The 14,208-nt window shown below is 42.7% G+C and overlaps 1 protein-coding gene across 2 annotated transcripts in view; it reads left to right on the forward strand.

Moving 5' to 3' along the window:
- The first annotated feature begins 1,872 nt into the window (after positions 1–1,872).
- GPATCH8 (G-patch domain containing 8) overlaps positions 1,873–14,208 on the forward strand; it is a 480,524-nt gene continuing 468,188 nt past the window's right edge. The window contains exon 1 of one of the 2 annotated variants that reach the window (XM_078645162.1): positions 1,873–2,118. In XM_078645162.1, coding sequence (XP_078501288.1) covers positions 2,074–2,118 — 45 coding nt within the window. In that variant the 5' untranslated portion in view covers positions 1,873–2,073. The remainder of the gene's footprint in view (positions 2,119–14,208) is intronic. The other variant, XM_078645164.1, reaches the window with a different exon arrangement.

The raw sequence follows: 14,208 nt of genomic DNA on the forward strand, positions 1-14,208 counted from the left end.
GTGTGGGTGGCTCTGTATTTGTGTGTGGGTGGCTTTGTGTGTGTGGCTCTGTGTGGGTGCAAATGCAATAGGTCTTGCATTTGCGAGCGATTAAGCTGTCGTTTTCTTGCCTTCTGCCCCCTGATTGCACTCGTTTTTCTTGCCTTCTGCCCCCTGATTGCACTCGTTTTTCTTGTTTTGTAGGTGGCTCTATGTGTGGGTGGCTCTGTCTGTGTGAGGGTGGCTCTGTGTAGGTGGCTCTGTGTGTGTGGGTGGCTCTGTATGTGTGTGTGTGTGGCTCTGTGTGGGTGTAAATGCAATAGGTCATGCATATGCGAGCGATTAAGCTATTGGCATTGTAAATGACAATGCCATTTATTTAACGATTAAGCTATTGGCAGTGTAAATGACAATGCCATTTATTTATGATTTAAAAAAAAAAAAAAAGTCATGAGCAATGCCAATAGCTCTACCTTTATTAATGCCGAGACCATTGCATTGTAAATGCTTGTTTCTTGTGTTTTGAGTATCTGCCTTTAATTGCAGTTTTATACCTCTATTTTTACTTTGTACACTTTTGTAACATGCAACGTCACTTTTTTTCCCTCATGTAATGTATCGTTTGCCACCTATTGTATTTTGTGTGCTCTTGATACATGCACAATTGTCACTATTGCCTCATGTAACGTAACGTTTGCTTTTGTAACATGCTCACTTGTAATTTACTCCTTATGTATCAATGCTGTTATTATTGTTTTTTATTTTTATTTATGCGTTTTTATATAGCGCAGACTTTACCCGAAGGCGTCAGAGCGCTTCACAACAGGAACAGAAAATTACAAATGAACAAATTACAAAAGCAGACGATAAGTTACATGAGGTAAAAGTGACAATTGTGAGCAAACAAAATACATGAGGTAGCAAACAGTGCATTACAGGAGGAAAGAGTGACAAGTGTGCAGTTTACAAGAGAAAACAAAGTACAATTAGAGGTAATATACTGCAATATATGCTAGACACTGAGGCACAAGAACAAACATTACGTAGGCAATGGTGGCACTTGTGCAAGTATCAAAAGCAACCAAAATGTGAGAGGTAGCAAACAGTATGTTACAAGAGAAAAGTGGCGTGTGCATGTTATAAAAGAGTACCAAGCACAGGCACAAGGAATAATACTGCAATAAATGACATTCACTCCAACCACACGAACACACTGGGAAGGCACTTCCATAGTCATGCAGAATAGGCCGCGCTATATAAAAACGCATAAAATACATAAATGTCGTGCATTTAACACTAGGTTACGGGCATGAGATTGACTGAGGCTGTCTGTACTTCCTGGCCGGACAAGATGAGCATAGACACTATTTTCATGGCTTGCGCGTGCCCGTTTTACAGTCACACGCTTTAGGTGCTGCTCATATAAGAGCTGCCGAGTTTCAGAGAGAACGCGCCAGCCGTGCGCCACGCTGGATTCCCAACTGTTCTATGCGTTGTCATGAACGTGATACCCAAGGTCTAGGATAAACAGCCTTGATCTTAATCGTTATTGTAGAGGACAAACGGGAAACATAAATATAGTTTGTATTCACGCGCATAACACAAATCAAGCGACACTCATACTTAATGTAACCTTAATTTAGACGTTAATTTAAGCAATTTTTTCTTCAAATTAAAGTGAAATTAAGACGCTGTAATACGTAAAACCTGTATTATTTGATAATCTATAAAGAGTCCGAGTGTTTAGTTATATATTCCCACGAGAAATTAGCAGTTCCAATATGGCTGCATATTTCGGCGGATAACTGCGCTTCCCTAAAGTACCTTTGTCACGCTCCTTCCCATTCGGGCACAGAAGGTCTAGAGTAGGCGGTGCCTGTTTGTCCTCGAGTAGAGTTAGAGAGGCGGGGCGGGTTAGGCTTTCCAGCTGTCAGTACGGCATGCCAGTCCTCGCGGTGGCATCGTCGTCGGTAGGAGGGGCTTCGGTCCGCAGGCTGCGGCTCTCGCGGGCTCGTGCGTGAGTAGCCTGCGGCGCGCGTTGCTGATCGGTCGTGGGAGACGGAGGCGGACGGTGACTGCATCGTCGACGGCAAAATGGCTGACAGGTTCTCTCGGTTTAACGAGGACAGGGACTTTCAGGTAGGCGTAGAGCGGGGGCTTGCGTCAATCGGCCAACGTAGATCATGCGGCCCTCCAGCCTGTTCAAGCGAGCGTTTCGTACAATCCTCTTGGGTCTTGTCTGTGTACGTACTAAGGCCTCTGGGTAGGGGCTCGTTGCCGTATCTTGGCATTCAAGAGCAGCTGGTATTCGTAGTAAGGTGTGGCGTTACTCCCACTAGGAGTGTGTATAAACAGAGGGCCCATTGGGTGGTGGGGTGAGGCTTTGGCATTTAAGAGCTGTGAAGGTCGGAGAGGCAGACTTTGCGGTCCCCTAGAGGATTGCATACAGGGCGGCATGGTTTCAGTCTCTGCTCGGTGTCTTATGTTGTCGAGGCTTTCAGTGACTTATATCGGGTGAGGATCTTAGTTGTAGTGATTATAGATGAAGAATGTAGCTTCTGGGCATCGTAAGATAGTTGTTATTGGGGTATTTTTTTGAGTGACAGTGACGCGTTAATGTGGCTTTGCGCTCCCAAACATGTATCTGCATTAAGGCTTGGGTGCTTTTGTTATTCCATTGAAACGCAAGATTTGCTTAGGGTCCTTTTTATTTGTGGACCATGTAGCATGACGTATGGATGCTGATATGAATACCATGCCTTTTAGTCTTCTGGTAGATGGGCACTGGAAGAGTATAGAACATATTTCGTGTGTGTGGCCATCATCTTAAATGTCCAAATACGTTTTGGGACTAGGTGGTGTCAAAGATCGTGTCTTTTAGACATTTGTAATGTTAAATTCGTAGCTTTTACGACTGAGTTTATGTGACGGGGGTCATGGCTTTTGGGAGCGTATAAAGGTTTTTACGTTAAGGGTTTCATTAAATAGTTTTTAATGTTGCAACTGTAGTCGCAATTTCTTCATGGAGTGGCGGTCATTACTTTAAGTCACCATCTGGGCGCATAGATTAGCGCTCCAAAAGATACATGGGTTCAGTGTGATGCAGCCTTGTTGGGTAGTCATGGCATTGAGGACTTTTGCCAGTGGGTTAATTATGCTTAGCATCCCCTTTGCTCATTTGAGAAAAAAAGGAACATTGTGATTTGTAAGCGGAGTGTTTTGAAAAAAGCCTGAAGCAGTTTAATTTTAGTTCTGGCTTGACATCGCAGCTGTCTGCTTGACAGTTCAAATTCTTTAAAATAATCCTGGTGTGCTTTGGCTGTGCCCAAAGTAGTATTACAATAACTTTGATCTATTGGCAATTTGGTGCATCATTCCATCTTCCAGTAAATCTATTGCAACTGCCTTATAGATTATTTTACATCTGAAAAATTGTTAGTCCTCAAGCTTAAATATTTTTCTTTTTAAGACAGGCTTTAATTTGATAAATAGCATTTGCAATGCATGTTAACCGCAGTTATTATTGTCTGTTTTTTACAAGCGTTGGCAGATTAAAACCAGACCTTTGACTTTGCAAGTGCATGCCTGTTTCAGTTGCACTTTGTGTAGACGAAGCTATATCCTTGCAGCAAATGTTTTTCATCTGTACACAAATAAATACGTTTAACCGTACTCTTATCCTGTGCCTGCAGATTTTTCTAATGAGTGGGCCCCCTGCAGGCATGTGATTAGGGTTGCGCATTTTATATCAGCTACAACTGTTATCTTGGCTTTTAATGTGCCTAGAGGGTTCGAGAAGAACGTGAATGGACATTTACAAATATATATTTTCCTATGTTGAATTGCTCGTTTGGTCAGATATAAATCAGTAAAGCATACCATGAAGAGTTCCTGAAAAGGTGTTCAGTTTGGTCATGGCCACAGGAATTATACAATCTTGCAGCGTTTTTCACATAATGATGGATTGGTCGCATTTTCCCTATAACCTGCAGATTTTTAACAAAAAACGTTGTTTTTATCTCAAACGGATCAAAAGTTTTAAATTAATGGTTTAATTAATTTACTATTATACAAAACGTGGTGCATAATTTAGTAAACGGTGTCGCATAATTTGGCCCCTCTGTCGGATGATATAAGTGGCTTCACTTCGCTAAATGCTCGTTTCTGACTTGGCTATTTACCACTGATCACCAATTCATGGCCCAAGCTTGGTCGGCTTAGTTTGCAATACTTCCGGAGTAAGTTATTGAGTGCTATGAAATTGGATAATAGTAACGCACATCTAATTGGAAACGGCATGAGTGCGGTATCCAGCTCCACATAAAACCATTTCACTATGCAGGGGGTTTTCATAAACGCCGTTCAAAATTGCATGGCATTTATGTGGCCTAACGCTGCCTGTGGTTCTAGGGGTCCCCAGTGGGTTGCCTACGTGGGTCTGCGCTCAGTCAAGCCCATACAAAGTGGTCTATACATTGTGGGACCTAGGATGTCTAACCATCGTGGTTTTGTTGCATAACCTTTCTGTACTTTACCTTTTAAATAAATTATAGAGCTTCTTTTTTTTTTTTTTCTTTTACATCCCAGTGTTTAGTCGCCGAACCCATATTGAGCACATACTGTCCTTTTTGAATTCCAGTGTTAACGTTTTGACATTTTCAAAATGAACTCCTCGGTCATGTATACTCGCGTCGTACTTGTGTATTAAATAATAGATTTGCTTGATGTTGTTATTGTATTTAGGCAACGTTACAAAGGTGGTAAACACGCATCGCAAATGTTCCTATAATAATGTCATTCTCAACGAATGATAATACTGGATTCCGACAGAAAGATGATGCCATGAACTTAAACATGTAAGCATACCATTAAACAGTACTGGCATAGCCGCAGTCATATTTATTTAAAGCAGTCGACATGTAGCAGATGGCCAGCGTACATTTTGGGTTCCATTTCCTTCATGAGTCGACATCCGTTTGGTGCACAGTATGTACCATGAGATTGGTGGGTCTGTTTTTTTTTTTTTTTTTTTTTTTTTTTTTTTTAAACTTGAGTGTCTTTGTTATTTCTTCAATGTATTGACATGTCACATTTTGTTATGCATATTGTCGTTACGGCAGAGGAACTAGCCCCAGTATGATAACGGTTGTACATGTTTTTTTTCCAGCTCATGGTACTATTGCTGTATGGGGCGTTTTGTGAATTATTGATGAAGGGATCCGTTTTCAGAACGTGTTTTGTTACAGTATTTGTAGCTCAAAGGGGTTTCCTACCGATATTTGGAATTAAAAGCGGTTTAATGTTAATTACTGGTATGTAAAAGCAGGAATAAACGCTTTGTTATTCCTTGGTGTGCTTTCGTGATATGGTTGTTTTTAAGTACTTTTCTTAAACATGCCTCACAATTTCACGTTTGCTGCTACCAGCCTGTTTTAATTAAGAGGCCGTCTTGGAGGTGGATCATTCAATGTTGAAAATATATCCGCATACACCTATTTTTGGATACTGATGTGAATGATCCCTATCAACATTATAAACAATCAGTGTTTTGCTGGCTAACATCTACTGAAATATTTTACGTTTGTTTTCTATTATATAAGGTTGGCATTCTTATCCTAACCATCATGCGGATGCACCCATTATTTCCTCTGGTTTGTTATCCAACCACACAATGTGAGCCTAACATTTTTTTTGTGTGGATTTATTAGGCATATGAAAGGGGCTGTTTAATCATAAGTCTTAATATTTGTATTCAAAACCTATCAGTTTGCACATTAGGGCATTCTAAGCTGTGAGGTATTGGTGGAAATCGGAATCTGCATCTAAAAAAGTCATCTGGGCTTTAAAGTTCCTCTTTTTAGGAGACTTTATCTTTCTGACCCCAAGTCTTATGCTGAAATTGAGACTTCTGTTGCTCCAGCAAGACACTTTTGCATCCCCGTAGTCGTGTCTTTTATCATAACGTGCTTGTTGTGTGGGAGATAAACTGACCAGATACATGCAGCTGTTGGACACTTTTGTATACTTTTATTGCTTGTTCCAGCAAGTGAGCAGAGGCGCTCAAAATAGTGTGCTCAAATTGGAATAGCGTTAGGAGCAGTCATCTGTAACGACTGAAGGATGTACTTTCACAGAATTTATTGCAGTTGTGTTCATGACACGAGGTGAATGGTTATTAAAGTTTGCACATCTATGAGAAAATCCTGGAGCCTCTACCCTGTTTAGTGACTGGAAAGGCCGAGGTTAAGAGTCCCAATAACCTATGTACTATTACGTCACATTGCAAATTGTACATTCTCAGGGAGGTCGCAAACTATCTGCCTTACGAATAATAGGCCATTTCCATTAAAAGGGATGACTGCTGAGTTAAAACATTTTTTGTTGTTGTTTTTCTTGCTAAGTAACACAGTGAAGCAGGCATTGGTCTACTACCTGCTCTTAGGATATCCAATATGAGTCTTCAATGGGAAGGTGGTCCACCAGGACAACTTTGCCGTGGTGCTCGGATTCATTCCATTGCGACACTTCTTTCTTACCTCTTCTTATTTTTGGTTGATAAATCGTAGCTTTCAAAACATCTTTGCAGTCAAATGACTGTGTGATTTTATAATTGCAGGGTTTGCAGTAGCAACACTTTAAATATCAGACTTATGATCCCCAAATACTCTTATATATATTTTTTAATGCACTTCCTTGTCAATATAGTCCAGTTCCCTAAAATAATTACATTTTGTGTCTTCTCTGCATTCAATCAATCATAACATTTGTAAAGTGCACTACATACCCGTGAGGGTCTAAAGGCGCTGGGGGATGCCTCTACTGCTCGAAGAGCCAGGTCTTGAGGAGTCTTCTGAAGGTCAGCAGGTCTTGGGTCTGCTGTAGGTGGGTGGGGAGGGTGGCCCAGAGTCACATGGTGCTGGGCTAGGCGCCGCGGCCAGGGCGACTGATGCTGGAATCTGAGGATCAGGGTTCGATCCCCGGCTCCGGCGGCAGGTTAGCCCAGCACCATGTGACTCTGGGCAATAGCTTGCTTAATCTTCTCGACGGCCCCCAGCGCCTAGAGACCCTTACGGGTGATTGTGCGCTTTACAAATGTGGATTATTATTATTATTCCAGGTCTTGGAGGCGATGTGGGAGAACGATCTGTCGCCGGAGGTCACTCTTCGGATGCGGGGGTCTGTGGCACGGTTAAGGTTGGCAGAGTGGAGCTGGTGGTTGGGGGTGGAGAAGCTGAGTCATCTGTGGTATGCTGGTCTGGTGTTGAGTGCCTTGTGTGCGTGGGTGAGGAGCTTGAAGGTTATTGTCTTGTTGACGGGGAGCCAGTGCAGGTCTCTCAGGTGGGGTGTGACGTGACTGTGGCGAGGGATTTCGAGGATAAGGCATGCAGAGGCGTTCTGGATGCGTTGCAGTCGTCTCAGGAGTTTGGCCGAGGCTTCTGCCTAGAGGGCTTTTCCGTCGTCTAGTATTTGTGAACTCTGCACCATTATGGTGCCTCCTGCACCTCTTTGAATTCATTAACACCAGACGTCTATCCTTCCTTTCCAATATCCATATAATTTAACCCTTCCTGAAAAGCCCAAACCCTGGGCAAATGTTCTCACATAGTCCTTTGTATGAAAAATCGCTCCAGACCATCACAAGCTTCTTTAAAGTGGGTTCTGCCTTGGATGCAGCAGCTGGACAGCAACAATCCAGGCTTTGAACAGCGCTGTAAGAATCAGGGCAACTTCTGCTTCTTAATTGGTCCGTTGCTATTGTTACAGTTGATCTGTTGGTATTAATATAATAAAGCCCTCCTGTTCATACTGGAGCATCAGAGAAACTGTACATGTTTAGTACAGGTTCGTCCTATTATGTAGAATTATTGGTGGAAATAAACTACTACTGTTGGACCCCAGCCCTCCATAAGCACCAGAGTATTCACTTCACTTTAATTAGTCTTTATTCGATATATTTCAATCATAAAAGACATTTTCCAAATAAAAATAAAATGCGTTGTTTTTTATCCCACCCCATCCCCCCACCCCACAGAAATACAGAATCCACATAAGTTAATACAATAAATAAGCAAAAAAAGCAAAATAATAAAAATCTTCCTATCTCATACTATTTACACTACTACTATGTATTCTACTTATATCTTTACACAATCTTACAACATCCTATTTACATTTTTACATAATCTTAAAATATCCAGCTAAGTTCATTAGAATCCAATCAACTAAGGATAGAGAACAACAACTATATGTTGAAAATTACATATTTTATCACATAAAATGTAACTTAAAAGAAACTTAAATAAATACAAACTGTACGGCATTGAATAGCAATCCTATCTTATTCCAAACAGGTTTTGCGTGCCCGAATTATCCACATCCAGTGAAGGAACTTTGCCATAGCTATAACAGGCTGGGAGGAATCTGTTCTTAAAATCCTGACAGCCTCATTTGACGTCTTTATACCTAACTGGATGCAAATTGGTTTGAGCCATGATTGTCTCGGTATTCTATATTCAGGGCAGGCAAATAACACATGACCAATGTTTTCATTATGGTCCGGACAGAAAGGGCACCTTGGAGTTTGTGCTTTATACCATTTCACTGTTAGGGCATTCAGCGGGAGTGTCCCCACCCTCATCTGATGGTACCTCTTCCGGTCCCCTGGGACCGTAATCCAATCCCAGTATAATTCTAGGGCCGGTGAGTGCTTGAGCTCCAAATAATCATATGTAAAAGAACGGTCAATATGATTCCTAAAGCACTTAATCTCCACCATACTCCAGTAGAGTTCACGAAGTATCTTTTTTGGTGGAAAAACACTATTTAGTGGATCATCCCACATTTGGGATAGACCCAATGCCCTATATAGAAGCTTAGCCTCTTTCAACCAGACTATCTTATTAGCAGTATCTAGGGATCTCACCTCCAGGAAGCCTTGGGCATACTGGGAGAGCTCCGGAGTTGTCCATAACCTTCTCCAGTAGGCCACAATTCTGTACTTGGCTATGTCACTAAAGCTATAGATTCCCAGATCATACTTTAAAGGTATCAATGGGGTTGACATTGGTAGCCCAGTAATGTTGCGGAGAAATTTATTCTGTGCAACCGTCAACTTATTCAGATTACTGGACCCCCATAGTTCTGCTCCATAGAGAACAGCTGCTCCGACCTTTGCATTGTAGATTTTTAAGACAGGTCTAATTGGTTTAGTGTGAGATGAAAAAAGCTCCTTTGTGAGAACTCCTGCAAGTTGAGCATGCTTTGTGTCTAGTTCGTTTATATGGTGTTTCCAATCTAGATTGTAAGACAGATTGATGCCAAGATACTTAAAGACCTGGGTCTGCTCAAGCTGAACCCCATCCATAATAACTCTGCCTCTAATGTGTTTTCGTTTGTGCATAACCATAAATTTGGTTTTGCTGGTGTTAATTACAAGGCCATGATCCTTGCAGAAACCTTCAAACACCCTAATGGCCTTTTGTAGTCCCTGCTGCGTCTTTGATATCAGCAAGGTGTCGTCCGCAAACATCAACAGGGGGATCGGCCTTCCCGCCAACCTAGGGGCATCCGTGGGCTTTTGTTCAAAATAACCGATCACCCTGTTGATGTATAGCGAGAAGAGTGTTGGTGCCAACACGCACCCTTGACGTACACCCCTCGCTATGGGGAACTTCTCAGTAGTACTACCCCGCTGATTCCATCGGACTTGTGCAAAACTATTTTCATGCATCCTAATCAATAAAGACAGGATTTCTATTGGAATGCCCTGATCGTGTAGGATATTCCACAGTTTGTGGCGGGGAACTAAATCAAAAGCTGATTTTAAATCAACGAAAGCTGCAAAAAGCATCCCGCCTTCTAATAAAACTGTGCGCCAATATAATAAAACAAATCTAAAAATTTGATCAATAGTGCTGGTATGACTACGAAAACCAGCCTGCAGGGGAGATAATATATCATTGTCATCTATCCACCCATGAATTCGCTGTAATAATAGTCTTGCCACAACTTTTTGCATACATGCAATCAGGCTAATAGGCCTATAATTGCCTGGATCCGAGCATGCCCCCTTTTTAAAGATGGGGATAATCTCGGCTCCCTTCCAGGTCTCAGGGATAGGCGAGCCCTTTGCAATAGCGTTGGCTAACAGCTGAATATAGGTGGCCCATAGATCCTTGTCATGCATAAACAAATCTGCAGGGATATAATCTAGGCCCGGAGCTCTGGCTTTAGGTATACAGCTCAGAGTCTTTAGGATATCATCTTTTGAAAAGACTAAAGGGCTCTCGAGGATATCTACAAAAGCTAGACATTCATCTTCGACTTCATCCTCAGCAGAAAAGTGGGTAGAAAAATGGGATACCCAGGCTTCTGGTAACACATGGTTAATGGGTTCTCCTCTACTAGACCCCCTTCCCCATTTAACGATGTTCCAGAAGGGTGTCATGGATCTTTCCCTACTGGCATCAAGTAGGTCCCTCCAGTAGCCTTCCTCCCAATCCCTTTTTGCACTAAGTTGCACTTTTTTGTACATAACTCGGGCCTCCCTTATTTTAGTTTTGTCTCGAGTTTTTACCGCATCTGACAGTAGTCTATAGGCAGTCCTGCAGGACTTGTCATACCACTGATCCTCCTTTCTAATTGGTCTACGTGGCTTTTTCTTAGCTTTCTTTACAAAAAATGATTTTAAATTGTTAAAAAATTTATCGTGGATCCTGCTAATTTCAGCTATCGGGGTATTATTTTCAAGTGTATCCTGGACTTCTTGAATGGCCAAAGTTGTTAAATCCCTTATGGCTACCATGCTTTCCTCATTAGCTGCACAAATTGCCCATCTAATGTGTCTTTGATCGTTAGAAAGGTTTATCTGGACAGTTTCCCTCTCCTCCTCATTTACCATCAGATCGAACAATTTAAAGGTTAGAATCAGTGGGTCGTGGTCGCTTTCAACCCTAGTCTCAACCCTCATATCAAGAACTTTCCCCCAATTCTCTTTATTAGTTAATATATAATCAATACGGCTTTGCGTAGTTCCATTAGAGAAAGTAGGGGCGCCCTGCTTGTCCGATGGCGTTCTTCCATTAATGGCCCTCAACCCAGACTCAACACATAATACTTTTAACTGTAATGCAGCCTCAGTCCATCTTTTGATGGGTATCAGGGAAAGCTGTGGAATTTCCCAAATGAAGTCCTCTTCAGTAGTGAGGTCAACATCCTGGTTGTCAAGTGGTTCAAAACAACAATTAAAATCACCACCAATAATAATATCAGCATTCAAACAGTGTTGATTTAATAGTATATCCAATAGCTCAACCGCCTTGGTGGATTTGCCACCCGGTAGGCCCCTTGAGTAAATGTTAAAAATAAAGATGTCCCTACTTGGCGGTCGCTGTAGTTTGACCAATAATATATCAGGACTATTGGTATCTATTTGTAACACTGTGTAGTCATTCCTCTGCTTAATCCATGTAACCAAGCCACCTTTTGCCCTTCCCCTTGAACTCGGGGTGGCTGGAATAAAATAATGTAGATATCCCTGGATTGGATCCGGTTCTAACTGCCAAGTCTCCTGCAAAAGGACTATATCCTTAGAATCCAGGAAATTTAGCAGATCCTGTGATAAAATCTTATTTTTTAACCCTGCCACATTCCAGGACAACAAGGTACTTTGTATGTCAACATTGTCACTGATAGGTTTTGTACTATTGATTAAACCTTTACCATGTCGCTGAGTAAAAATATATTCACATGCATTACCTTCTATAGTACCCAGTTCAGGGGAGAGAATCTCATATGACTCAAGTATATCATTATTTGTAGTGAGTTTGGGACATTCAGTACACTGTTCGACATTAATCACATTGCCAGATTCGACCTGAGTGCTACTTTCATTGCTCAGAACATCAGCTAGTCCAGTATTTAAACGGGTGCCCATTTCCCTGGCCTCATAAGTGACAACAGGAATTAGAAAATTTTCAAGACTATTACCCAGTCAATCACAGTCATTTAGCCCTGATAAGGCATCATATCTATTACCTAGAACCATACCCCAGTCTTTTTGGTGAACACCTTGGCCTCTGTTATTTCTCACAGTGTTCCACATAGGTCCGGGGGTCCTAGGAAAAGTCACATTCTCTTGCTCTCCATAGAAGAATTTTAACGTAAGGGGAACGACAGATCCTGCTCTTCTTTGGGGGGGATTGATATGTTTTAGGAGATTTGGCAGAACACCTGGATGGAAAAAAGTCACTAAAACACAATCTCCCTTGAATACTTTCGGTCGATTTCCAATCCACGCCACCCTCTTAGTGGATTTAATCTCAGACGCAAGTTGATGTTTACCTCCTGGTGCCATTTGCATATTGTTTGTTAACCAATGGAGGGCTTTGCTGGACAAAGATTCCGAGGTTTCGGGTTGTGCATCTGCTGGCGAGGGAACATTTGCCAGAACCAGGACCACAGGAGACGCTTCCTCAATAAATTGGAGGGGATCTGTTTCCTGACAGTTTAATGACAAGTTTTTGGGTCCTGATACCCCGGCAATGTTTGGAGGTCGAGTAATAGGATGAGTTTCATTCCCGACTGTACTTTCTGGGAGCATAGGACTGTTCTCCTTTTCTATAGAGCTCTTTGCCTTAGATTCAATTGATTTTACCATTTGTGTCACTAAAGTATTGACCGTCTCAGCCCCTTCCACAGCTTTGACTTGAAGAATAGTCATCTTTTTTACCTCCGCATTCAATTTATCAATCTTGGCGATCAAAGGCTTAATGATAGTTTGGATTTTGGAATCAATAATGTCTGCTATTTTCTGAAGCAAATCATCTTCGTTATAGCTTTTTTCATGATTGCTTTTATCAAGGACATTAATATCACCATCATCTAAAGTTTTTGACTTGTTTTGCCCTGTTGGAGAAACATTTTTCCTCCTATTACTGGAACGTAACCCCATCCGTTTTTGATGAGTTCTCCTATTTTTTCTCGTAGGTCGAGTTTCCTGCTCAGGAGAAGGTAAGTCATCAACATTATGCACCAGAATCTCATGGTCATGTTCAATGTTTACTCCTTGGTCTAGTGGCATAGCATTAGCGGCATCATCCAGATTAAGACTAATCTGATCATCCAAATTTGGAGTAGGATGAACCGTGATGTCTATTAGGTTTGGGGTATCATCCAGTACTAGAGAACCTGAATGTTGAGGACTTTGAATTGGGCTTAGTAACTGTAAGTCAGGCGACTGACTTAATCCCAATGATTCTCTTCTGTCTTTATTTATTTTAGTTATAACTTGAAGCATGTAGTTTTCAATGGGCTTAGAGTTGACTGTAGGCTTAGAGCTAGCAGGAGGCTGTTTTTTTGAATTCTTTTTAGACATATTAAGATTATGTAGTCGATTGTCCAGGGATTATATAAGCTTTACCAATACACACCGGATACTTGGATAGAGCCTTACGTGATGACACTATATAGGAAAGTCAGTAAAGAAAGAGAATTTCTTACTTGCTTGGGTTGCAGACGTTAGAGGGGTTGCCCAGTCCAGTCCCGGCCAGTCTAGGACTGTCTAAGACTGTCCCGCCCTTGTCCCGGGCTTCTCGCGTGTGCGAGAGGCGTTCCCTGCTGATAAGGCGCCTCCTGGCGCGTAGGCGTCGTCACCCCCGCCGCGTCCACCCCCGGGGCAGCTGGGTGATGTAGTTCCCCAGCTGCTGCTGCACCGGGTGGATAGCGGAGGATGGCGGTCTGGGCGCTGCGCTTCTGGCCGTTTCCCTCACGGCGCGGTTTGTCAAGATTTCGGGCTGTGGGCTGCAGCAACAGGTAACGAGATGGCCGTTTCCCTCACGGCAAGTACTTCGGCGTTCCGAGTGTCCCAGGAGCGCTTCGGCGCTCCCTGCTGATAAGGCGCCTCCTGGCGCGTAGGCGTCGTCACCCCCGCCGCGTCCACCCCCGGGGCAGCTGGGTGATGTAGTTCCCCAGCTGCTGCTGCACCGGGTGGATAGCGGAGGATGGCGGTCTGGGCGCTGCGCTTCTGGCCGTTTCCCTCACGGCGCGGTTTGTCAAGATTTCGGGCTGTGGGCTGCAGCAACAGGTAACGAGATGGCCGTTTCCCTCACGGCAAGTACTTCGGCGTTCCGAGTGTCCAGAGTATTCAATGCTTGTATGGAGCCACCAGGTCTATTCCTTGGCAGACAGAATATTTTCCTCCACCAGCATGGCAGTGGCTTACAACATTAC

The sequence above is a fragment of the Lissotriton helveticus genome, chromosome 5_1, assembly GCF_964261635.1.
Source record: "Lissotriton helveticus chromosome 5_1, aLisHel1.1, whole genome shotgun sequence".
NCBI classification, from domain to species: domain Eukaryota; kingdom Metazoa; phylum Chordata; class Amphibia; order Caudata; family Salamandridae; genus Lissotriton; species Lissotriton helveticus.